At 45.7% G+C, this 26,272-nt stretch overlaps 1 protein-coding gene across 6 annotated transcripts in view; it reads right to left on the bottom strand.

Moving 5' to 3' along the window:
- Positions 1-499: 499 nt before the first annotated feature.
- The window catches only part of LOC146075895 (uncharacterized), a 55,828-nt gene continuing 30,055 nt past the window's right edge, over positions 500-26,272 (bottom strand). Inside the window, exons 1-4 of one of the 6 annotated variants that reach the window (XM_083185576.1) lie at positions 16,094-17,716; positions 15,936-15,998; positions 14,124-14,227; positions 500-3,080 (exon numbers count right to left, since the gene is read on the bottom strand). In XM_083185576.1, coding sequence (XP_083041702.1) covers positions 1,956-2,909 — 954 coding nt within the window. In that variant the 5' untranslated portion in view covers positions 2,910-3,080; positions 14,124-14,227; positions 15,936-15,998; positions 16,094-17,716 and the 3' untranslated portion in view covers positions 500-1,955. Of the gene's footprint in view, positions 3,081-14,123; positions 14,228-15,935; positions 17,717-26,272 lie in introns of those variants that run through there. The other 5 variants (XM_083185575.1, XM_083185577.1, XM_083185574.1 and 2 more) reach the window with 5 other exon arrangements.

The following is a 26,272-nucleotide window of genomic DNA, read 5'->3' as shown; positions in this document are numbered from 1 at the left end:
GGAGACAGAAGGCTGTCGGTGCCGAAATGGAACCCCGCAAGCAAGGAGTGAACACCACGGGACAGGTGCACTGACAGCAACCAGTCAGGCGGCCCCCGCTGGCACCATCCATCACCCGGCAGGCGGGACTCCCAGAGAAGGGTAAGAGACAAGGAGTGGGACGCCGCTCCTTGTCCCCCACACACACCCTTCTGTTAACGCATCAGGCTGCACGCACACACCCGGAATCGGGACCCAGCCGAGGCACAGAACTTATTTGACCTCACTGCACACAGGGGGAACATAAGGGTATTTAACCCCTATGGTACAAGGGAGACTTGTTGGCCACCCCCATCCCCGCAAGGGGCTCCCTCTGCACACAGTCAAGTCCCACAAAATAAAAACTTACCAGGACAATTACACCATATTATCTTGTCTCCCACGCAAGAGAGACAAAACTAACCTTTAAACATCCCATCACCAACCCCCTTCCCCCCCCCCCCCCCCCCCCCCGCCACCACCAGAACACCACCAGAGAAAGGACATAGGCTGATGCAGCCTATGGGATTGTAAAGGAGTTCCTTGAACTGCCTGAAGCCAACACAGGCTCCTTTTCTCGAAACCCTACTAACAAATTGCTCTCAGCACATCAGTCCGGAGAGACCGTAGATCCAGCAGAAGGGGACCTACGGAGTTGTAAAGGAGCCCCAAGGGGTCACCTGAACCCCTGTCGGGGATCTCCCAGGCTGACACGGCTGTGAACAAAATTCCCTCAAGCAGGGGACCCCTTATAGGTGTACCCTAGAAACACCAAGTAATAAAGAAACTATATATCGCCCACAAGTATCACCCACCTCAACCATCCAGAAGTAGTCTCCAATAAAGAAATTCTTTTACATACCAGCATTTCCTTCTATATTTCTTTCTCACTTACCAGCATCTTCTTCTATATTTCTCTCTCACTATACACAAATACACACAAAACACAGGCAGCGCTTTAGCCCATCCAATATTTGTCTGATATATACGAGGGACTGGGAACCCCCCTTGTTTGGCTAGAGCAGCGCCGATCCCATTTAGGTAAATAACAGGGAGCGCGGTAGAACACAAACCTCTTCCAATAGCCAGTGGATTTAACATGTGAACAACTCCCCCATCTGTGGGAACCTCTTCTATTCTCCGATGGTCGCCGATCATTGAATGAAGGACCACGCTGTCAAACAGCTCCGAGTGCTGTAGACCACTTGGACATTTCTCCATGTGAATGCAGGGATATGGGTGGGCAGCTGGCATCCGGCTATGTCAGCTGTCCTCCCCCAACACGTGCGTCACGGCCAGATTACCATACGTACGCCCAGCGTTTTCATGGGAACGCCCATGAAACACGGGGCGTATGCATATGGTAATGAGCCCAAACAGCCCCTCACGCCCCTCTCCACCCCCTGCTCGGATTGTTCCGACCGATTGTTTTCTGTACAAAATTCAAGCCATATTCGGACGTGCGTGGCATTCGCACATGCGCAGAAATACCTCTGCATATGCGCAAACACCAACCATCGGACGTCCGACCGCATACAGAGCCGTCCGACTCAATCAGAATAAGGGCCATGGTGATTATCAGTTTCCACATCAGTTAAGCACAGCGCTCCCATTTGTCCAGTAATGATAAACAGTCACCACAGCAGCACGTGATCAATTCACCATCTGCTCTGATCACAAATACTGACACCCTTGGCCTGAATGTTGGTAAACATCACATTTTACACATCATACAATGAGTGATGTCTGCAAGTGGCCTTTCACACACCTTATATACCCACCAAGCCAGTGCATGCTATGTAGTATACTTCATGGTGTACACGGTGCTGTCATATGTAGGAGGTGGCCATAATTATGTGACTCAGCCTTGTCATTTCTCTCATTTGATGTACAACCAGCTGTAGCCTATGGGAAAATATTTGCTGCATTAAGTACATTTATATGGTTTCTTTCCTGTGTGACGACTGATGTTTCACAAGATTTGAATTCTGGGAAAAACATTTGCTGCATTCAGAACATTTATATGGTTTCTCTCCGGTGTGACTCCTCTGATGTAGGACAAGATGTGACTTCTGGGAAAAACATTTGCTGCATTCACAACATTTATATGGCTTCTCTCCTGTGTGACTCCTCTGATGTACGACAAGATGGGACGTATCGGAAAAACATTTGCTGCATTCAGAGCATTTATATGGTTTCTCCCCTGTGTGTCTCCTCTGATGTACAACAAGCTGTGACTCCTGTGAAAAATTTTTACTGCATTCAGAACATTTATATGGTTTCTCTCCTGTGTGACTCCTCTGATGTATGAGAAGCTGTGACTTCTCTAAAAAACATTTGCTGCATTCAGAACATTTATATGGCTTCTCTCCTGTGTGAATCCTCTGATGTCGGACAAGATCTGGCTTCTGGGAAAAACATTTGCTGCATTCAGAACATTTATATGGCTTCTCTCCTGTGTGACTCCTCTGATGTCGGACAAGATCTGACTTCTGGGAAAAACATTTGCTGCATTCAGAACATTTATATGGCTTCTCTCCTGTGTGAATCCTCTGATGTAGGACAAGCTTTGACTTACGGGGAAAACATTTGCTGCATTCAGAACATTTATATGGCTTCTCTCCTGTGTGACTCCTCTGATGTCGGACAAGAACTGACTTATGGGAAAAACATTTGCTGCATTCAGAGCATTTATATGGTTTCTCTCCTGTGTGACTCCTCTGATGTCGGACAAGATCTGACTTTTGGGAAAAACATTTGCTGCATTCAGAACATTTATATTGTTTCTCACCTGTGTGACTCCTCTGATGTTTGAGAAGCTGTGATTTATATGTAAAGCCTTTGTCACACTCAGAGCACACATGTGGTCTATCTCCTGTGAGGCTCATCATGTACAAGATAAGAACAATTAATTGTTGAATGTTTCTTCTATTCGCAAAATAAAGTCACTTTAATCCTCCAGGTGTAAGAAGAAATGATGACTTTAGTTGGCTGGATCAGAGAACAACGTCACCTTGAGCAGGATTTGGACTCAAAATATAAGAAGATGTTGTACAATCGTCCTGTAAGACAGGTAAAATGTAAAAGGTTAACATACTGTAGTACAAGTGTGATGTCAGGGTTATATTGTGTAAGGAACATTTCTATATAGATCACATATCAGTCGTGGACCATTGTTTTATATTTCTGTATGCTGACAAATGGCTGGGACTATTTGCTGTCAGATGCACAGCACAGATCTCGCTACCTTACTACAGCAGATGCCAGTTAGGAGTGTGCACCCAGACATGTTATGGGTTTAGTGCTTTGGGTCTGGATTGGTTTTGCCAAAACCACTCTCCCAGGTTTTGTGTTTTGGTTCTTTTTTTTTTTTTTTTTTTTTATATAATGGAAACCATAAAAAATTACAGAATGTTTTTTGTTCCTACAGTATTATTACAACAATGACATTTATTTCCACTCATTTCCCATCTAGTCTGATCACCTCACAACTCATACAATTGCTTTTTAAGCCAAAATGTATCAAAGAAGCTGGATGATCAACAAAAGCCCAGGACACACGGGGTGACGCTGCCTCCATGCTGAGTGAGGTGCTAAAGCACAGATTGCTCAGCACACATGGCGGCACACAAGCGATGCACCTGTGATGTGTGCTGAGCAATCTGTGTATCTAATGTAGGATAAGCAGGATAGACAGTGCATGCATCACCATCACTATACGGTGTACACACGGGGCGACGCTGCCTCCATGCTGAGTGAGGTGCTAAAGCACGGATTGCTCAGCACACATGGTGGCACACAAGCGATGCACCTGTGATGTGTGCTGAGCAATCTGTGTATCTAATGTAGGATAAGCAGGATAGACAGTGCATGCATCACCATCGCTATATGGTGTACACACGGGGCGACGCTGCCTCCGTGCTGAGTGAGGTGCTAAAGCACAGATCGCTCAGCACACATGGCGGCACACAAGTGATGCACCCGTGATGTGTGCTGAGCAATCTGTATATCTAATGTAGGATAAGCAGGATAGACAGTGCATGCATCACCATCACTATACGGTGTACACACGGGGCGACGCTGCCTCCATGCTGAGTGAGGTGCTAAAGCACAGATCGTTCAGCACACATGGCGGTACACAAGCAATGCACCCATGATGTGTGCTGAGCAATCTGTGCATCTAATGTAGGATAAGCAGGATAGACAGTGCATGCATCACCATAGCTATGCGGTGTACACACAGGGCGACGCTGCCTCCATGCTGAGTGAGGTGCTAAAGAATAGATCACTCAGCACACATGGCGGCACACAAGTGATGCACCCGTGATGTGTGCTGAGCAATCTGTGCATCTACTGTAGGATAAGCAGGATAGACAGTGCATGCATCACCATCACTATATGGTGTACACACGGAGCGACGCTGCCTCCATGCTGAGTGAGGTGCTAAAGCACAGATCGCTCAGCACACATGGCGGCACACAACCGATGCACCTGTGATGTGTGCTGAGCAATCTGTGTATCTACTGTAGGATAAGCAGGATAGACAGTGCATGCATCACCATCACTATATGGTGTACACACGGAGCGACGCTGCCTCCATGCTGAGTGAGGTGCTAAAGCACAGATCGCTCAGCACACATGGCGGCACACAAGCGATGCACCTGTGATGTGTGCTGAGCAATCTGTGTATCTACTGTAGGATAAGCAGGATAGACAGTGCATGCATCACCATCGCTATAGGGTGTACACACGGGGCGACGCTGCCTACATGCTGAGTGAGGTGCTAAAGCACAGATCGCTCAGCACACATGGCGGCACACAAGCGATGCACCTGTGATGTGTGCTGAGCAATCTGTGCATCTGATGTAGGATAAGCAGGATAGACAGTGCATGTATCACCATCGCTATAGGGTGTACACACAAAGCAATCACATATGGGAGAGTGCTACTTCCACCAAATACCTACCGCGGGACTGTATGGACATATTGGATAATACACTACCATTGGTAACTAGGAGATGCTATAGGAACGGAGCCACTAATTTGTGGACTCTACAAATACGGTACCGTATGAACTGGACACAATTGAACTATTCCTCAATTTTTTTACCAAATGCCCCCTTTTTATAATATGGAATGTTATATGTTTTTTAATAAATAATCTGTTATATTTTTACCCAATTGGCACTTCTAATATTAGTAATTTGTTGATACATGTATTGTTTAGCACAGTGTACCCCCTCCATTTTCTTTGTCTAGTAGGGGGCTGACTACCCCCTATTTGTCACCGCAGCACAGTAGGATCCGGAGTGTCTTCCACGGTGTCCAGTAAGGGGGTGTTTGGGCCTATGGGGGTCCTTCCTCAGAAGTTCACTGTGCTGTGTAATCCATCTGCTGTCTTGGAGGAGCCGGCACCCCCAAGATTAAGCTTGCAGCAAGTATTATCCTTGGCTGATATTCACCTATCCAATATTACACCAGCTGTGGTGTTACATGCTTGTTTTTAATTTCTTAATGTGAGTGTAAACCTGTAACTAACCTGTTATTTTACCTATACAGTGTTGCACTATATATACTTCCTGTTTTAGGTACCTTTTGAACCTTCACATCACTATCGGGTCAGAGTGATCTATGCAGGACCGTAGTGTCCCTATTCTGCCTATATAAAATGATCTATTATGTGAGTGGGATATCAAAATTATAATTCTTCATGGTGATCCTACTATCTGCACTATGTCTCTTTTTTTCTGAGTTATTTCAGAATTACCTCCAGGACTTTCAACGAACCCCTCCTAATACAGAAAACATTGATGTAAGGAGTAGTGAAAGTATTTGTGTGGGATCGCTCAGTGTGATGCTATTTTGTTTTCTCCTACACTACTCCCAAGCACACACTGCTCTCACTGCTCTCCTACACTACTCCCAAGTACACACTGCTCTCCTACACTACTCCCAAGTACACACTGCTCTCCTACACTACTCGTCATGCACACACTGCTCTCCTACATTACTCCCAAGTACACACTGCTCTCCTACACTGTTCTCCTACACTACTCCCAAGCACACACTGCTCTCCTACACTACTCCCAAATACACACTGCTCTCCTACACTACTCGTCATGCACACACTGCTCTCCTACACTACTCCCAAGTACACACTGCTCTCCTACACTACTCGTCATGCACACACTGCTCTCCTACATTACTCCCAAGTACACACTACTCCCAAGCACACACTGCTCTCGCTGCTCTCCTACACTACTCCCAAGTACACACTGCTCTCCTACACTAATCGTTATGCACACACTGCTCTCCTACATTACTCCCAAGTACACACTGCTCTCCTACACTGTTCTCCTACACTACTCCCAAGCACACACTGCTCTCACTGTTCTCCTACACTACTCCCAAATACACACTGCTCTTCTACACTACTCATCATGCACACACTGCTCTCCTACACTACTCCCAAGCACACACTGCTCTCCTACACTACTCCCAAGTACACACTGCTCTCCTACACTACTCGCCATGCGCACACACTGCTCTCCTACACTACTCGCCATGCACACACTGCTCTCCTACATTACTCCCAACTACACACGGCTCTCACTGCTCTCCTACACTACTCCCAAGTACACACTGCTCTCCTACACTACTCGCCATGCACACACTGTTCTCCTACACTACTCCCAAGTACACACTGCTCTCCTACACTACTCCCAAGTACACACTGGTCTCCTACACTACTCCCCCTGCACACACTGCTCTCCTACACTACTCCCAAGTACACACTGCTCTCACTGCTCTCCCACACTGCTCTCCTACACTACTCCCAAGTACACACTGCTCTCCTACACTACTCGCCATGCACACACTGCTCTCCTACACTACTCGCCATGCACACACTGCTCTCCTACATTACTCCCAACTACACACGGCTCTCACTGCGCTCCTACACTACTCGCCATGCACACACTGTTCTCCTACACTACTCCCAAGTACACACTGCGCTCCTACACTACTCCCAAGTACACACTGGTCTCCTACACTACTCACCATGCACACACTGCTCTCCTACACTACTCCCAAGTACACACTGCTCTCCTACACTACTCCCCCTGCACACACTGCTCTCCTACACTACTCACCATGCACACACTGCTCTCCAACACTACTCACCATGCACACACTGCTCTCCTACACTACTCCCAAGTACACACTGCTCTCACACACTACTCCCAAGTACACACTGCTCTTCTACACTACTCGCCATGCACACACTGCTCTCCTACACTACTCGCCATGCACACACTGCTCCTCTACACTACTCGCCATGCACACACTGCTCTCCTACACTACTCGCCATGCACACACAGCTCTCCTACACTACTCCCAAATACACACTGCTCTCCTACACTACTCCCAAGTACACACTGCTCTCCTACACTACTCGCCATGCACACACTGCTCTCCTACACTACTCGCCATGCACACACTGCTCTCCTACACAACTCTGAAAAAAAAAATCAGACTAAATGAAAGTGCAGCAAAGGTCTTGTGTAATCAAAAGAGTAAACATCCAATTATACTCACAATATGAACATATACAAAAAAAATAGTGAAAATAGACACAAAGCGCTCATTAATAATAAAAAAGTGTAATCCCAGTGACAATAAATTAAATGGATATCACCAAATAAAAGTCCTTCAATACTTCAATCCTGATGATTGGGCCTTAATCCTGAAAAAAGAAAATACACTCCCTTCTCCCATGGAATTAACCATGTGTATGGAGGGAGATGGAAAAGACAGTTGGGTGACATTTAATGACATTTAATGGAATGTGATTTTTTTGCACTTTTTAAAAACCATATCGCACTTTTTTAAATCACATTTTTCCCTTGTAAACGGCATATTTAATGGGATGCGAAAATGCGGGCAAAAGTGTGAAGAGATGCGATGTGGTTTTATGACACATAAATGTGCATTTTAACCCGACAGTCATGTGCAAGTTTAGGGCCAACCGGAGTGGGAATTAGAACACTGCCTCCGCATGCCAAATAACCCCTAACCTATTGGCCCCACCTAAGTCCCCTACATTATGCATCACACCCCCTATACACAGGGCACAGGCGCCATTTTGACCTTTGAAAGGGAGTAAGGAGTATGGAGAGGAGAGATGTCTGGGAGAGGAGAGTCAGTGAGTGCAGGTGGCAGAGGGAGCAGTGGGCCACTCACAGGCAGCAGCAGCAGTGCCAGGGGGAGAGGCAGCGGAGGCATGCTGAGAGCCAGCACATTGAGAGGGAGAGGCAGCAGTGTGGCAGGCACCATGGCCACAGCAAGGCCTGGGCCAGGCCGGACACCAGAGGAGATGCCAAAGCAGGAGGAGGTGGAGGACCCTCTTGCATGCCAATCCCATCCACTAACACAGGACCTGGTCACCAAACAGTCAGAGGTGGACCTGCAGGGCCACATCTCAGAGGTCAAGTGGGCTGAGGAGGAGGAAGGTGGAGGTGAGGTGGAGGAAGGTGGAGGTGAGGTGGAGGAAGGTGGAGGTGAGGAGGAGGAAGGTGAGACTGCCCTGGAGGAGGAGGGGGACATGGCCACAGAGGAGCTGGAGGAGGAGGCAGAAAGTGGACGCACCCAAAGTGGCCAGAAGGTGCGGTTCTCATATGAGGAAAATGTCACACTAGTCCGGGCTATGATCCCTGTATATGACCGGCTGCTAGGCAAACATAACCACCAAACCACTGCACAGCGGAAGAGGGCCATGTGGGACTTCATTGCAGGGGCCTTGAATGCAGTCAGCAGCCACAAACGCACAGTGAGAAATGTGAAGAAAAGATTTAATGATATTAAAAGGCAACTAAAGACCAAAATGGACACTGAGGTGAAAGAGGCTGCCCGGACTGGAGGAGGAAGCCCCACACCTGTGTCCCACACTTCATATCATCCCACCAGAGGTCCTTCCTGGGCTCCATGTGGCAGACACAGATAGGCCACCAACGCCACCCCGAGCTGGTAAGTGTGCCCACATTGAATTTACATCATCCATTGCAATGTTTTATAACTGTAATGCTCTCTTGTAATGTTAGCATAACAATAGTGCTGCTGTGGAACTACATATCCCAGCAAGGGTAACCTAGGTAAAAGTCATGGTCACAGATTGAAATGGTTGGTGATGCTGGGCCCTGTAGTTCCACACCTGCTGGTTTAGGACAAATGTATATCATTTTTTGCTACAGGTTTACATGGCTGTGGGCCCAAACATAGGTGCCATGTTGTCATAGCTGAAATGCCTACAGCAGAATTCCTGGCATTTTTTTTCAGTCATAAACAATGTTTATTATATTTGAAAATAATATGAAATAAAATAAGGGGATTTTTGGAAGAACTTACAGTTCAAACCCCTTTCTCTGAGTCCAGTCTGGTGACACAGCTAACCTTGGGATGTAGGAGGGTCCGCAGGAGCCAAGGCACCTATAGCTGAAGCTTTTCCTCTGGCTGCAGGCTCCTCCCCTTCTGCATCCCCAGCATGCTCCAGTTCAATCTTAAAAAGCACACTGGGATACACAACTCAGTACAATGCCCAACATCTTATATGCACAATCATCTTACCATAACATGACACACATGCACGGCATGACGTACTGAGCGTAGGGGAGGGATCGCTGTGTCACCGGACTGGACTCAGAGAAAAGTTCTTACAAAAATCCCCTTTTCTTTTTCGTCCAGTCCGGTGACACAGCTAACCTTGGGACGTTCACGAGCTGGTACTATGGGAGGGTACGCTCAGACTGCCAGTTCCCATTACTGCCCGTCCGAATGAAGCTCTCCTCCGACGCGAACTAAAGTTTGGTAAAGGTGTGAACAGAGGACCAAGTGGCAGCCCTGCACAACTGCTCCGCTGTAGCCCCATGACGCACAGCCCAAACGGGAAGCTACTGACCTGGTGGTATGTGAATTAATCCGAGAAGGAACAGGTCTACCCTCCTTGGTATAAACAAAGGCAATCACTGACCTAAGCCACCTGGCAATGGTCTGCTTAGAAGCAGGCCAACCTCTCTTATGCACATCATAAAGAACCAACAAAAGATCTGTTTTGCGGGAAATCCTTCACCCTGTCCACGTAAATTCGCAAGGCGCGAACTACGTCCAACTTTCTTAATTTGTCCCTTTGTTTGGCCCCTTCAGGAGGGGAAAATACCGGGAGCACAATCTCCTGGTTCAAATGAAATGAGGAAACACTTAGGTACTGTTCGAAGCACAGCCCTATCCTCATGAAAAACTAAATGCAGAGATTTACAGGACAATGCTCCTAACTCCGAAACACGCCTTGCCGAAGCAAGGGCTAACAAAAACGCCAGTTTCTAAGACACATACTTAAGGTCAGCTGACCTTAAAGGTTCAAAAGGAGGACTCTGAAGTACAGACAGAACTAAAGATAAGTCCCATGGGGCCACCGGTTGTCTTTACAGTGGTTTTAGCCTGGTAACACCCTGTAAAAAGGTCTGACCCTCGGGCAGAAAAGCTATCCTTTTCTGGAAAAAGATAGATAAAGCAGAAAGCTGTACTTTCAAAGACTGTTAACTCAGTCCCGATGAAAAGCCATCCTGTAAGAACTCCAATAACCTGGTTACCTTGAATCTGGAGGTGTGTACTTTCTGGCGCTCACACCACCTGATGTAAATCTTCCAAACTCTGTGATAATTTGCAGCTGAGACTGGCTTCCCAGCCCTAAGCATAGTCTGTATCACCACATCAGAGAGACCTTTCTTTTTTAATAAGGCGGTCTCATAAGCCAGGCCGTCAAACTGAGCCGAGCAAGGTCCTGGTGAAGAAACGGTCCTTGTCTTAGCAGGTCTTAGAGGCAGAGGCCAAGACTCTGCTGAAAACCTCAGAATGTCCGAGAACCACGACCTCTTGGGCCAGTTCGGTGCTATCAGAATGATTTTCACCTGCTGAGACCTCACTCGTTTCAACACCCTCGGTATCATTGGATACGAAAGGAAGATATATAGCAGATGAACCTGCCACTGAACCGTCATGGCGCTATGATTACTGCGGTAAATAAGGCAGCTATGACCGCAGCAAATATGGCAGCAATGATCCTATAAAGTATTTAAGAGGGGACCGGAACCAGTTTAGCCGGGAACTACATGGCCACAGGGAGTCGGGTGCCGTGGACCGGAAATGACACTATCCATGGACCGGAAGTGATGTCAGACGTCGGACCGCGTGTTCCGGTGCCTGGAGCATATTGAGGACAACACAAGAGGAGACCGGAACCCATCTACCTCGGGAACCACATTGTCGCTGAAGTTTTGGGGCCGCGGACAGGAAGTGATGCAAGCCGCGGACCGGAAGTGACGTCAGATGCCGGACTGCAGGTTCCAGGGCTGATGCCTGGCGCAGAATGTGGATACCACCTGCTAAAGACCCATATTAGAAATTAGGAGGCCCCACCTACTGTTTGTTTGTATTGGATCGGGGTGATGTCAGTCATGATTATGGAACAATATGATTGGCACACCCGTGTATTTATACCCATTAGGAGAGGACTTAGTTATATCCTTCTTGAAAAAGACCTCAGTGGAGGTCGAAAACGCTCGAAGTCTGGACATTCTATTTTGGACTGTGCACTGTGGACTCGTTTTGGACATGTACCTGATCATCTTTGGTGCCAGGTGGTGAGATCCGGATCCACCATCTGTCTCTATGTGTGTCTAAGGACTGGATTGACTCCATGTTCCTCCACCATTATGGGTAACAGGCCATCTCATCCGTTTTTGCGCACTGTCTGTTTTATGTTTGTTTGATTGCATTAAAACTGTATTACACTATATTCTTCTTTTGGGAACCGGTAACCACCACCATACTCTTTGAGTGAGATTACAGAGAGAGGAGGGACTACTCGTTTATGTGGTGGACAATGAATCTTGTCATTGAGGCAGAGAAGAGGACCGTGACCCCACTAAGAGGGGCGTATGGTATTTAATACATGTGTATGCTGACATATCCCCCTATTTGGAGAAGAGGATCATAATCCTAATAGGAGGGATGTACCTTTCTTATTTAGGCGCCAGTGGAGGGGACTTTCATAGACCTCCCCAAGGCTGCAGCCCACGCTGGCTCTTGCTCAGCCCCATGGGCCTGTGTAGTGCCCGGCACAGACTTACAAGCAGGGCAAGGTTCCATTTGGACCATCTGTTCACATGAAAATTTCACCCCGCAAAAATTGCAGTTAAAAGACATGTCCTGCGCCCCCCCTTACAGCAACAGCCTCATCACCCGTGTCAGTCATGATTAACCCCTTGAGTGGTGGGTTTTGCTGGGGCAGGACAAACCTACCAGGGCAGGTTTGTCCTGCCCCAGCAAAACCCACCACAGGAATTTGGAAGCCCCCCTCCCTCACCTTTGCTCGGGCGTTAGTATGCCGCTGCTGCCCCCGCTGCCTTAGCCGGCTGCCTGTCACATTCAGCAGTGACGTTGGCGGCAGGCTGGGGGATGTTCACAGCGGCTCGGGAGGACTCGGGTGCCTGAGCGCTCCCGAGTCCCCCCCGAACCTGCCGCCAACTTCAGTGTAAAATGAGTGACGGGCAGCTGGCGGGCGGGTCAGGGGATCACCGGAGCAAAGGTGATGTGGGGGACTGCAGGTTTGTTGCGGGGGGTGGGCTCTAGAGGTGCTGCGCCAGTGGTGCACACTTGGACACCACTGGCACGCACATATTGTATATTAGTGGTATGCCCGGAGATTTTCTGGGTCAGCCCGCTGCGGCAGCGCAGCTGAGCCCGGAAAATCTCTGGGCGTACCACTCAAGGGGTTAACTCACGGTGCAAAATGTCAGGCAATGTACAAAAACAGTATATCCTGTTGCACTTAGCTGTCTGTGCTGTCAGCAACTTCTCAGCGTCAGCGGGGGGGTAGCGCTTCCAAGAGACTTCAACTTCTTGTGCAGCAACAGGCTAAGCCAGCTTCACTCACTCTGCGGAGAGAGAAAATGGCGCCCGCACAGAAGTTGGAAGGGACCAAGTCCCTGCTTCAGCAGGGTGGGAAGCCTGAATTGGCGCCCAAACCCCCTTTAGCCACTCCCCCAATAAAGTCTCCTCACCTCCTCGTGCCTCCCCTCTGCCGGGATCACTTGGAGTTGTCCGGCACCGCCAGACACCTGTGACAGCCTTCACCTCCCCGGAGGGATTTCAGGCTGTAAGCCCTTCCAAGATGGCGGCAGCCATCGCAGGAGGTCCTTCCCCCACGATCCCCTTCTGCAAGGAGCCGGATCCGGAGCGCTCCCGGGGCCCAGGCAAACCCCAGAAATGTTGGGGTTAAGCGCTGACGCTTCTGTCAGCCTCTGCTGCGCTCTAAGTGTGTTTTGCTTCTAATAGAAGCAACACACTGGTAAAAAACCTGCACTAACACTATTATTAATAAAATAATAAAATCCTAACTATCTAGTGCAGGGGTCCTCAAACTATTTCACTCTGGGACCCCATAAGATGATGAAAATAATAACAGGACCCCAGCAAGTTACTGCAGAAGGTCATCACATCAAATGTGTAGTCAGCAGACAGCACATGCATGGCAGTATTGGGGAGCCACAAAATGAGGTGAGGAGTCTGAAGTAACAGGCCATTCAACAGACTTTTCCGACTCCTTGAACCACTGACTGAGATTAGAAAAGTCATCAGCCTGATGGTCAGCAATATGGAGTCGCGACCACATGCTGAGAAGGTCGGGACCCACTTTGAGGTCAGGACCCACAGTTTGAGAACCGCTGATCTAGTGCAAAAAAAAAAAACAGAATAAAAAAGCCGGCTGCAGCAGCAGCCTGTCAGCCAAGCACCGACTCCTGTGGGCACCTAAAACGAACTGGCGCATGCTGGGGATGCAGAAGGGGAGGAGCCTGCAGCCAGAGCAAAAGCTTCAGCTATAGGTGCCTTGGCTCCTGCGGACCCTCCTACATCCCAAGGTTAGCGGTGTCACCGGACTGGACCAAAGAGAAATAGCAAATTAATGTTCAAAAATGATTGGTCACCATCACCCATGTGTGTCTCAGGGGTTATTTTAATCAAAAACATTCATGCCGGTAATAAATGCTGACCATGCAAGGTCTCTAACGACTGTCCATCATTTCCTTTGCAGATCATCCATCCCGAAGTGCTACCACACCAAAGCGATCCAGGCAAATGGGTCCTGATGCAGAGGCTGCAGGTAATCAAAAAGAATGTAACAACATTACACATACAGTACACACACACCCATGTTACATGCACAATAGCCTACATTACATTCATCTCCTGCTGCTACATACCCACAGAAATGAATGTAATGAGAACCAGCCATCACTCTTATTATCAATGTTATCATTATATAAAGTCACGGGGTACATGTGTAAGTACACAATACCCATTGTTAGGTGACATAACCAACAATACACCTTAGTAACATATAAGGACACATATACAGTACTGCACTGTTATGGTTGAATACTTTTTCCATTTCCACAGGATCATCACAACTAGGGCAGCAACCCACAAAATCATTGGAAATGATGGAAGAAGATATGGAGATAATACTCCAGCCCGTCGAGTCATTTTCACCCGATGAAGAAGCCAGCGCAACATCACGGACTGAAAAGGCAACAACTGTGGTGACACCCAACCACCCAATCACCCCACACACCATCTACCCCTGAACAGATTGCTCATTCACTGCACACATTTAAAAGTAAGCAAACTGAATTTATGTCCATGCAAAGCCATCAAATTGGCAATAATCAAGGCTACATTAGAAACTTATTTCAACAAGTTCAAAAATTGACCAGCAGTGTCAGTGTTGCTGTGGGCACACAAGTCAGGATGGCTACCACCCTGGACACACGTATCAGGCCCTACGTGAACATAATAGTAAAATTGGCAGCATCAGTGAAAGTGTCCAAGGGCAAACACAAGCTATAGCTGCACAGACCAATGCATTAATTGCTATGTGGGGACAGATCAATAATATGGAGCTGAATTTATTAGGGGCAGCTACATCTACTGTTAGTAGTGTCTCCAGGACACCAGTGAGTGGCTCACCCGCATCTACTGTTAGTAGTGTCTCCAGTCCACCAGTTAGTGGCTCACCCGCATCTACTGTTAGTAGTGTCTCCAGGACACCAGTGAGTGGCTCACCCACATCTACTGTTAGTAGTGTCTCCAGGACACCAGTGAGTGGCTCACCCACATCTACTGTTAGTAGTGTCTCCAGGACACCAGTGAGTGGCTCATCCACATCTACTGTTAGTAGTGTCTCCAGGACACCAGTGAGTGGCTCACCCACATCTACTGTTAGTAGTGTCTCCAGGACACCAGTGAGTGGCTCACCCACATCTACTGTTAGTAGTGTCTCCAGGACACCAGTAAATGGCTCACCCACATCTACTGTTATTAGTGATTCCAGTCAACCAGTAAGTGGCTCACCCGCATCTACTGTTAGTAGTGTCTCCAGTCCACCAGTAAGTGGCTCACCCGCATCTACTGTTAGTAGTGTCTCCAGTCCACCAGTGAGTGGCTCTCCCACATCTACTTTTAGTAGTGTCTCCAGGACACCAGTGAGTGGCTCACCCACATCTACTGTTAGTAGTGTTTCCAGGACACCAGTGAGCGGCTCACCCACTTCACCCCCACGTAGGAGTGTGCGAACCAGGGGTGGTCAAGGACCAGTAAAAGGAGCCTATTTTTTCAATTACATTAGTAAAGATTTTATTTACTATAGTTACAAATGTGTCTGTGGTTTCTTATATCCTAATGTACATTTGTTTACACTTAAATGCTGTAATGCAATATGATACTGTGCAGGTATGGGTGTAAATTGATGTTGTGGGTTTGGTAATAACTTCATTTGGTATACAACATTGTAATAATGTACTTACCATGTATTCAGCAAGGGATCCCTCAGGTTAAGCAGCTTCTGCCATAGGCCTCTGACTACTCCCCTAAATATTGGTGATAATGTATGGGAAATGGTTTATGGTATGTGAGCACACTTACACCAAAGGTACATGGTAGGATAGTGTACACATGTAATTACCTGAGAAGTAGCGCCTGATGATCTCCCTACGCATCAGATCCCCCCTCTGCGTACCCCGCACTACCGTAGGTGTGGTAGTTTCAGCTTCCTGCATGACTGCTGCATTGTCATCCTCCACATAAGTTGGGTGGGAGAGGGCAATGTTGTGTAACATGCAGCAAGCCTGGACGATCATCACTACTTTTGCAGGGTGGTAAAGCAGTCTTCCTGATGATCTGTCCAAACACCTGAAACGACTTTTCAGCACCCCGAAGGTGCGTTCCACAACATTGAGAGTGGCAACGTGTGCTTTATTATAGCGGTGCTGTGCAGGGCCTTCCGGGGAATGCAGAGGTGTCATGTGCCACGGAAGACACCCATATCCTGAGTCACCTTTACAGAAAAGATGAGGTCAGTGCAGTATATGGTAACATATGTGCATTGGTGTTACATGAGGAAGTGGGACAACAGCAATATGCATAAAAAACTGGTAAAGGAGAGGGACAGCTTCCACCTATATATTGCACATATCAGGGGGGAGTACACACTACAGTGCCACTTCAGATGTAAAACAACAGGCACATTAGTCCAGGGAACACTTACTGCTGGTAATTAGTGGTTGTAACAACAGGCGTAGGCAGATTTTAGCCAGACTGACTGCATATTGTAATGGTAATGAGGATTTAATGTAGTTGTGGGTATAGTTTACACACTATTGGGACACTCCACAGGAGTGAAGTCATTTCTTAGTACCTTAATTTACACATTATAACACTATACATAAAGAACAAACATTTGTATATAGCAAAATGTACTTACCAAGTAGACAGCCCTCCGGCATTTGTTGTTCCTGGAATCGGTCCCAGAGGGCTGAGTGCCCGCAGAATATAGGCGTCATTTCAGTTCCCTGGGTATCCTGCAACCACACTGAGAATTTTCAGGGTAGTATCACATACCACCTGCACGTTCAGAGAGTGCCACCCACGCCTAGTGACGTAGATGTGTCCCCTCACGTGCGGTGCCCGAAGCCCAATGTGGGTGCAATCTATGGCTCCCAGCACGTTTGGAAATAAGGAGAGCCGATAGTGATGGAGATTATCTTAGTAAAGATTATATTAGTTATATAAGAAGATTCCTGCCATTTACAAGGTATCACAAGAACTATAAGTTACAAGGCATTAAACCAGGGCTTGACAAATTCTTAAAAAATCTAGGAGCCAGGATGATAGTGTAGGAGCCAGACAAACTAAAAATAGGGGCAGTGCGTGCCGAAGGCGCGAAAATTTTTACAACGCAGTGCCTATTACACATGTCACACACACATTACGTTATTCCACATGCTATAATGCCCACTACACATGCCATAATGCCCATTACACATTATGCCACACACTGTAATGCCCATGACACATTCTACAAAACAACGGCATGCCCATTACACATTAAGCCACACTGTAATGCCCATTACATATAATACCACATGCTTAGTACATATTATGTCACATAAGTGCAGCTTACCTACATGCTCATTGCCAGGGGTTGCATGCTTGATGCCAGGGGTCAAAATGCCAGGCAGGTACAGCTGGTGAAAATTCAGTTACAGGCAAACTCTCCCTCCTCCTAATAAAACACCCAGCCCCTCTACCTCCATTCCTGGCCACACACATGCCCCAGGTAATGCTTCTCCACAGTACCACTCCCTAATGCCTACCCCCACCCCCACCCCAGTAGTGACACATCCATAATGTGCTCTGTGGTAGTCGGGCAAAGGGGGGAGGGAGCACCGGTGGCTGGGCAGAGGGGAGGGATGTCATGGAGGCTGGAGCTTACATGGCCGGGGCAGAGGGGGGGCTCTCACGGAGCTCACACTGCCTGGTGGAGGGGGGCTCTCACGGAGCTCACACTGCCTGGTGGAGGGGGGCTCTCACGGAGCTCACACTGCCTGGTGGAGGGGGGCTCTTACGGAGCTCACACTGCCTGGTGGAGGGGGGCTCTCACGGAGCTCACACTGCCTGGTGGAGGGGGGGCTCTCACGGACGGAGCTCCTGCAATAATGCGGAAGGGGGACGGAGACGGAGCTCCAGCGCCGGGCCATGGTGGGGGAGGGGGGCGGTCACGGAGCTCCCGCAGCAGGGTGTAAGGGGACATAACTCCGGCGGCCGGGCAGAGGCAGGGACGGAGCTGCTGGCGGTAAGCAGTCTCTCCCTGATGGGACCCGCGGCCGCCGCTCTTATACATTTTGACAAGGGCAGCGCATCCTCTTATTCCAGCCTGTGCCTGACACGGACTGGCCGGGGGGTCGGGGACCGCGCTGCGCTGGCATGACAGGACGGGGGAGACGGGTGGTCGGGCTGCCGACGACCAGATTCTGCTTCCTCCCTCCCTGCAAAATATCTGGTCGCCAGGAAGCAGTATCTGGTCGCCGTGGCGACCTGGCCCCCGGTATTTGTCGAGCCCTGCATTAAACAATATGTTGGTCCCATCTTCCAAGACCTGAAACACTTAACAAGAACCAATGTATATTCTAAGTTTCAGATTTTGCTAGAAATCTCAATTAACATAAATAAAAACCAGATGTTGATGTAGTCTCGTGACTAGGGCCAGACACGAGAAAACTGCTGAAGGACATTCCATGGCAATGAGCGATCATATATACATCTGGAAGTAGAATATACATTTCCGTATAAGGGAATAGATTTTAATGGAACCCATGTTATTGGGCAGTTACTGAAGAGAATATAACGTAATTTAGACTCCTGGAAGAATTACTCCCATTCTTAGAAGTTTACTCCTATTATGACGAAAGAGACGGGACACACGAGCACGATGAACCAATATTTGGATTTTAAACCCTCCTAAAGGGTTTATTATATTTAAATATGTATGTTTTTTTCTAATATCCCCTCCTCTGAAGGGAGGGGATGCCTGTATCGTATGATATAAATTTGAAAAATGCCAATAAAAAGTTAGAACACTTCCAATGTTCTCCTGACATGTCAGCATTTGGTCCTGTGGTGTCTGAATACAGTTGAAGGTCGTTATCACTCTTTCAATAGAAAGCCCCCTTAAGGTCCTGCCACTCGGACTCACAACGTGGGAATCTGATGTATGTGCACCACAACTTTTTGAAAGCAATTAACACTTGAGTGAAATGCTTAGAGAAAGTGGCTTGTGAGACCCCCAATGACCATGAGGTCACAGACTGATTGGAGCCTGTGGCCAAGAAGTAGAGGGCACACATTAATTTATGCAGCCCAGACACTGCATAGTTGGCACCCCCGTAAGGGTCCAAATCATCTCTCACCTGCTCATATAAGTCCAACAGGTTATTGCGGTTCAGCCGAAACATCCCCACAACCTGTTGATCAGAGAGGGAGTCCAGGTACAGCCTAGCACGATACTTACGTGAAGCACAAAGTACTCGGGGTACCTGGATCTGGTGCGCAGCTTCCTCCCTCCTCCTGCGCAGCTCATCCAAATGGTCAAAATCACAAAGAGCCAACTCCACATCACTCTGCACAATCTCCATCTCTCAAACCCTCACAGGTGTCCTTAATGATGTTGGGGTATATGTAGGGTCAGTTTATGAATAGAAATGAGGACACCTGTGAGAAAATTAACCATTTCTGCACTTGACCAAAGTTGCTTCTGGGCCAATTCACCCATCAGAACCTGGTCTGAAAAAAGTATGATTTTGAAACACCTCAAAAATGTGAATTCCGTTTGCGCATGCCATTAAATAAGCGATTTGTATACTTTAGAATGGGAAAACATCTGGATGCGATAAAAATGTGACTTTTTACCGGCAAGTGAGAAAGTGCGAGATATCGCACAAAATGTGCGATTTCCGGGACTTAGCGCACCCTATTAAATTGGCGATTTAGAAAAAAATGCGATAACGCCATTTTGTTGCCTAATTATCGCCAAAAACCCGAAAACGCACCTATTAAATGTCACCCATAGTGCAAATGGTCTTTTTTAAAAGAGATAAGTTTTATTTAAAGATTGCACTTACAATCTGTAGACATATAATGAAGCATGAATGTAAATTCCAACTGGCAAACAGCAGCTGATGAAGCTAAATCTGGAAATATAAAAATCTCCCTTTTCCCACGGATTTAATCCATATATGTAGAGGGAGACAGCGAGAAGAGAATGTAGTGCAGATAACCTTATAATAAAGGACATTTTAATTAATCATTTGCACTTACAAATCGATGACATAAACATGAATTTCTTAATATTGCCAATCCATCAATTCCATGTATATACTGTATGTTTTCCCGAAAATACACAAGGACCCCAAACACCCCCCAGGACACCCAATATTTTCGGGTTGCAATATGATCACACACACACACAAATGACATCTTATGCGTTTCGCAGCTGCTTGCTACTATTCTAAAGGTGATTTGATCTGGTCAGTGGTGGTGTTTATATACCTTTGTAATTAGCATTATCTCGCACACGTGGTACAGAAATTAATCTGTGGTAACTTTACATTTCTATTTAAACAATTAGACAAGCCTCATAGTTCGTGGAACGCACTAACGTCATAATTGTTATTTTCTGGTATATGAAACTCATGTATAGTTTTACATAGTCCGACATATTTCTGCCACATAATTATAAATATTCATTACATGTAAACAACAGAACAACCAAGACACCATTTTATATATATATATATTCAAATACGGGACCTTACTGAGCCGGGTCAGGGACTCCAATAAGGTGGGCGGCACTCCACCTTATTGGAGTCCCTGACCCGGCTCAGTAAGGTCCCGTATTTGTATCTTATTGAGGGAAGGCACCACGGACATTCATTTCATTCAGCAGCAGTGCCGAGCTACCCAAGAATAAATATATATATATATATATCTTCATCTTTAGTATATTGATTTGATCTTTTCATGTAAATGATGCATTCTATGGTATGGAGTATGCTAAAGATGTATAGATCACTATAACCACTAGCTTTAAATATAACATCTATTGCTGTAGAAGGGTAAGAAACAAAATTATTTGAAATGTAGGGGATATAAAAAAAAAAAAGAAAAAGAGAAAAAAAGAGAGGAGGAAGAGGAGGAGAAGGAAAGGATTGGTCTTATCTCATTATCTATTTATATAATAATGTTTAATTCAGTCCATCAGGATGTATTGATTGCATTAGAAACATCCTTAGTACTTCTTGTTTGCACAACTTTTTGAAACCGTCCCCGCCCCTGGTTGTTTTTGGTATATGTTCTAATCCTATAACAGTTAGATCTTTTGGATTCCCTGCGTGTTTCTCCGAACAGTGTCTAGAGACACTATGGGTAAACATCTGTTTCAGGATTTTACTGCGATGTTCTAAAAATCAATTTTTTGTTTTCTGGAAGTTCTGCCAATGTATCTCAGCCCACAAGGGCAAGTAAGCCTGCAAATAGTGATTTCCGTCTTACATGTTATACAGCTGTTATTTGGTGTGTTGCGTTTTCTTTGTCGGTTATTTTGTGTATTAGACTTATGGGTAATGTGAGTACATGTTATGCATCTTGTACCCCCACATTTGTGAAATACTTCTGGGGTGCGTTTTCACCCATGTCTCTTTTTTGGTAATTTCAGTTTTGAGGGGCTAGTCTGTCTCTAAGTGTTCGGTTCCTCCAAAAAATGAAAGCAGGTTTCTCGGGTAGGATATTGACTAATAGGGGATTTTGTTTTAGGATACTGTCATAGGGGATTGGCCATATACCACTACCAGGTCAGGTACCTGTTCCTTCTGTTCTATATATAACTATGTATATATAATGTATCTCTATAGCTGTCATAGGGGATTGGCCGTATACCACTACCAGGTCAGGTACCTGCCCCTTCTGTTCTATATATAACTATGTATATATAATGTATCTCTATAGCTGTCATAGGGGATTGGCCGTATACCGCTACCAGGTCAGGTACCTGCCCCTTCTGTTCTATATATAAATATGTATATATAATGTATCTCTCTATAGCTGTCATAGGGGATTGGCCGTATACCACTACCAGGTCAGGTACCTGCCCCTTCTGTTCTATATATAAATATGTATATATAATGTATCTCTCTCTATAGCTGTCATAAGGGACTGGCCGTATACCACTACCAGGTCAGGTACCTGCCCCTTTTGTTCTATATATAAATATGTATAAATAATGTATCTCTATAGCTGTCATAGGGGATTGGCCGTATACCACTACCAGGTCAGGTACCTGTTCCTTCTGTTCTATATATAAATATGTATATATAATGTATCTCTATAGCTGTCATAGGGGTTTGGCCGTATACCACTACCAGGTCAGGTACCTGCCCCTTCTGTTCTATATATAAATATCTATATATAATGTATCTCTATAGCTGTCATAGGGGACTGGCCGTATACCACTACCAGGTCAGGTACATGCCTCTTCTGTTCTATATATAAATATGTATATATAATGTATCTCTATAGCTGTCATAGGGGATTGGCCGTATACCACTACCAGGTCAGGTACCTGCCCCTTCTGTTCTATATATAAATATGTATATATAATGTATCTCTCTATAGCTGGCATAGGGGACTGGCCGTATACCACTACCAGGTCAGGTATCTGCCCCTTCTGTTCTATATATAACTATGTATATATAATGTATCTCTATAGCTGTCATAGGGGGTTGGCTGTATAACACTACCAGGTCAGGTACCTGCCCTTTCTGTTCTATATATAAATATGTATATATAATGTATCTCTCTATAGCTGTCATAGGGGATTGGCCGTATACCACTACCAGGTCAGGTACCTGCCCCTTCTGTACTATATATATAAATATGTATATATAATGTATCTCTCTATAGCTGTCATAGGGGATTGGCCGTATACCACTACCAGGTCAGGTACCTGCCCCTTCTGTTCTATATATAACTATGTATATATAATGTATCTCTATAGCTGCCATAGGGGATTGGCCGTATACCACTACCAGGTCAGGTACCTCCCCCTTCTGTTCTATATATAAATATGTACATATAATGTATCTCTATAGCTGTCATAGGGGATTGGCCGTATACCACTACCAGGTCAGGAACCTGCCCCTTCTGTTCTATATATAAATATGTATATATAATGTATCTCTATAGCAGTCATAGGGGATTGGCCGTATACCACTACCAGGTCAGGTACCTGCCTCTTCTGTTCTATATATAAATATGTATATATAATGTATCTCTATAGCTGTCATAGGGGATTGGCCGTATACCACTACCAGGTCAGGTACCTGCCCCTTCTGTTCTATATATAAATATGTATATATAATGTATCTCTCTATAGCTGTCATAGGGGATTGGCCGTATACCACTACCAGGTCAGGTACCTGCCCCTTCTGTTCTATATATAAATATGTATATATAATGTATCTCTCTATAGCTGTCATAGGGGATTGGCCGTATACCACTACCAGGTCAGGTACCTGACCCTTCTGTTCTATATATAACTATGTATATATAATGTATCTCTATAGCTGCCATAGGGGATTGGCCGTATACCACTACCAGGTCAGGTACCCGCTACTTCTGTTCTATATATAAATATGTATATATAATGTATCTCTATAGCTGCCATAGGGGATTGGTCGTATACCACTACCAGGTCAGGTACCTGCCCCTTCTGTTCTATATATAACTATGTATATATAATGTATCTCTATAGCTGTCATAGGGGATTGCCGTATACCACTACCAGGTCAGGTACCTGCCCCTTCTGTTCTATATATAAATATGTATATATAATGTATCTCTATAGCTGTCATATGGGATTGGCCGTATACCACTACCAGGTCAGGTACCTGCCCCTTCTGTTCTATATATAAATATGTATATATAATGTATCTCTCTATAGCTGGCATAGGGGATTGGCCGTATACCACTACCAGGTCAGGTACCTGCCCCTTCTGTTCTATATATAAATATGTATATATAATGTATCTCTATAGCTGTCATAGGGGATTGGCCGTATACCACTACCAGGTCAGGTACCTGCCCCTTCTGTTCTATATATAAATATGTATATATAATGTATCTCTCTATAGCTGGCATAGGGGATTGGCCGTATACCACTACCAGGTCAGGTACCTGCCCCTTCTGTTCTATATATAACTATGTATATATAATGTATCTCTATAGCTGTCATAGGGGACTGGCCGTATACCACTACCAGGTCAGGTACCTGCCCCTTCTGTTCTATATATAAATATGTATATATAATGTATCTCTCTATAGCTGTCATAGGGGATTGGCCATATACCACTACCAGGTCAGGTACCTGCTCCTTCTGTTCTATATATAAATATGTATATATAATGTATCTCTATAGCGGTCATAGGGGACTGGCCATATACCACTACCAGGTCAGGTACCTGCCTCTTCTGTTCTATATATAAATATGTATATATAATGTATCTCTATAGCTGTCATAGGGGATTGGCCGTATACCACTACCAGGTCAGGTACCTGCCCCTTCTGTTCTATATATAAATATGTATATATAATGTATCTCTATAGCTGTCATAGGGGATTGGCCGTATACCACCACCAGGTCAGGTACCTGCCCCTTCTGTTCTATATATAAATATGTATATATAATGTATCTCTATAGCTGTCATAGGGGATTGGCCGTATACCACTACCAGGTCAGGTACCTGCTCCTTCTGTTCTATATATAAATATGTATATATAATGTATCTCTATAGCTGGCATAGGGGATTGGCCGTATACCACTACCAGGTCAGGTACCTGCCCCTTCTGTTCTATATATAAATATGTATATATAATGTATCTCTATAGCTGTCATAGGGGACTGGCCGTATACCACTACCAGGTCAGGTACCTGCCCCTTCTGTACTATATATAAATATGTATATATAATGTATCTCTATAGCTGTCATAGGGGACTGGCCGTATACCACTACCAGGTCAGGTACCTGCCCCTTCTGTACTATATATAAATATGTATATATAATGTATCTCTATAGCTGTCATAGGGGATTGGCCGTATACCACTACCAGGTCAGGTACCTGCCCCTTCTGTTCTATATCATATAGAAGGCAGTCCTCTGCCTGGGCAGTTCTCTAACTGAGAAATCTACTAAGTGGGAAATATACAAAGTGGATTTACTTATAAAGAACAGTTATAAAACAGTTATCCTGCATGAATTTCCCTGAATATGGACTGATCTTCTGTTTATTTCTCTTCTCACAGGTATGTGATTTAAACTGGTCCATTTCTCTACAAGTCGCAGCATTCTGCTCTGCAAAAATCCCTATGAGCCCATTGCAGCAGTATTACATGTATGTGATTTAAACTGGTCCATTTCTCTACAAGTCGCAGCATTCTGCTCTGCAAAAATCCCTATGAGCCCATTGCAGCAGTATTACATGTATGTGATTTAAACTGGTCCATTTCTCTACAAGTCGCAGCATTCTGCTCTGCAAAAATCCCTATGAGCCCATTGCAGCAGTATTACATGTATGTGATTTAAACTGGTCCATTTCTCTACAAGTCGCAGCATTCTGCTCTGCAAAAATCCCTATGAGCCCATTGCAGCAGTATTACATGTATGTGATTTAAACTGGTCCATTTCTCTACAAGTCGCAGCATTCTGCTCTGCAAAAATCCCTATGAGCCCATTGCAGCAGTATTACATGTATGTGATTTAAACTGGTCCATTTCTCTACAAGTCGCAGCATTCTGCTCTGCAAAAATCCCTATGAGCCCATTGCAGCAGTATTACATGTATGTGATTTAAACTGGTCCATTTCTCTACAAGTCGCAGCATTCTGCTCTGCAAAAATCCCTATGAGCCCATTGCAGCAGTATTACATGTATGTGATTTAAACTGGTCCATTTCTCTACAAGTCGCAGCATTCTGCTCTGCAAAAATCCCTATGAGCCCATTGCAGCAGTATTACATGTATGTGATTTAAACTGGTCCATTTCTCTACAAGTCGCAGCATTCTGCTCTGCAAAAATCCCTATGAGCCCATTGCAGCAGTATTACATGTATGTGATTTAAACTGGTCCATTTCTCTACAAGTCGCAGCATTCTGCTCTGCAAAAATCCCTATGAGCCCATTGCAGCAGTATTACATGTATGTGATTTAAACTGGTCCATTTCTCTACAAGTCGCAGCATTCTGCTCTGCAAAAATCC

This window comes from Crinia signifera, chromosome 4, assembly GCF_055691185.1.
Source record: "Crinia signifera chromosome 4, ASM5569118v1, whole genome shotgun sequence".
Taxonomy (NCBI): domain Eukaryota; kingdom Metazoa; phylum Chordata; class Amphibia; order Anura; family Myobatrachidae; genus Crinia; species Crinia signifera.
Note: the sequence above shows the minus strand (reverse complement) of the source record. Positions and strands in the feature narration are given on the sequence as shown.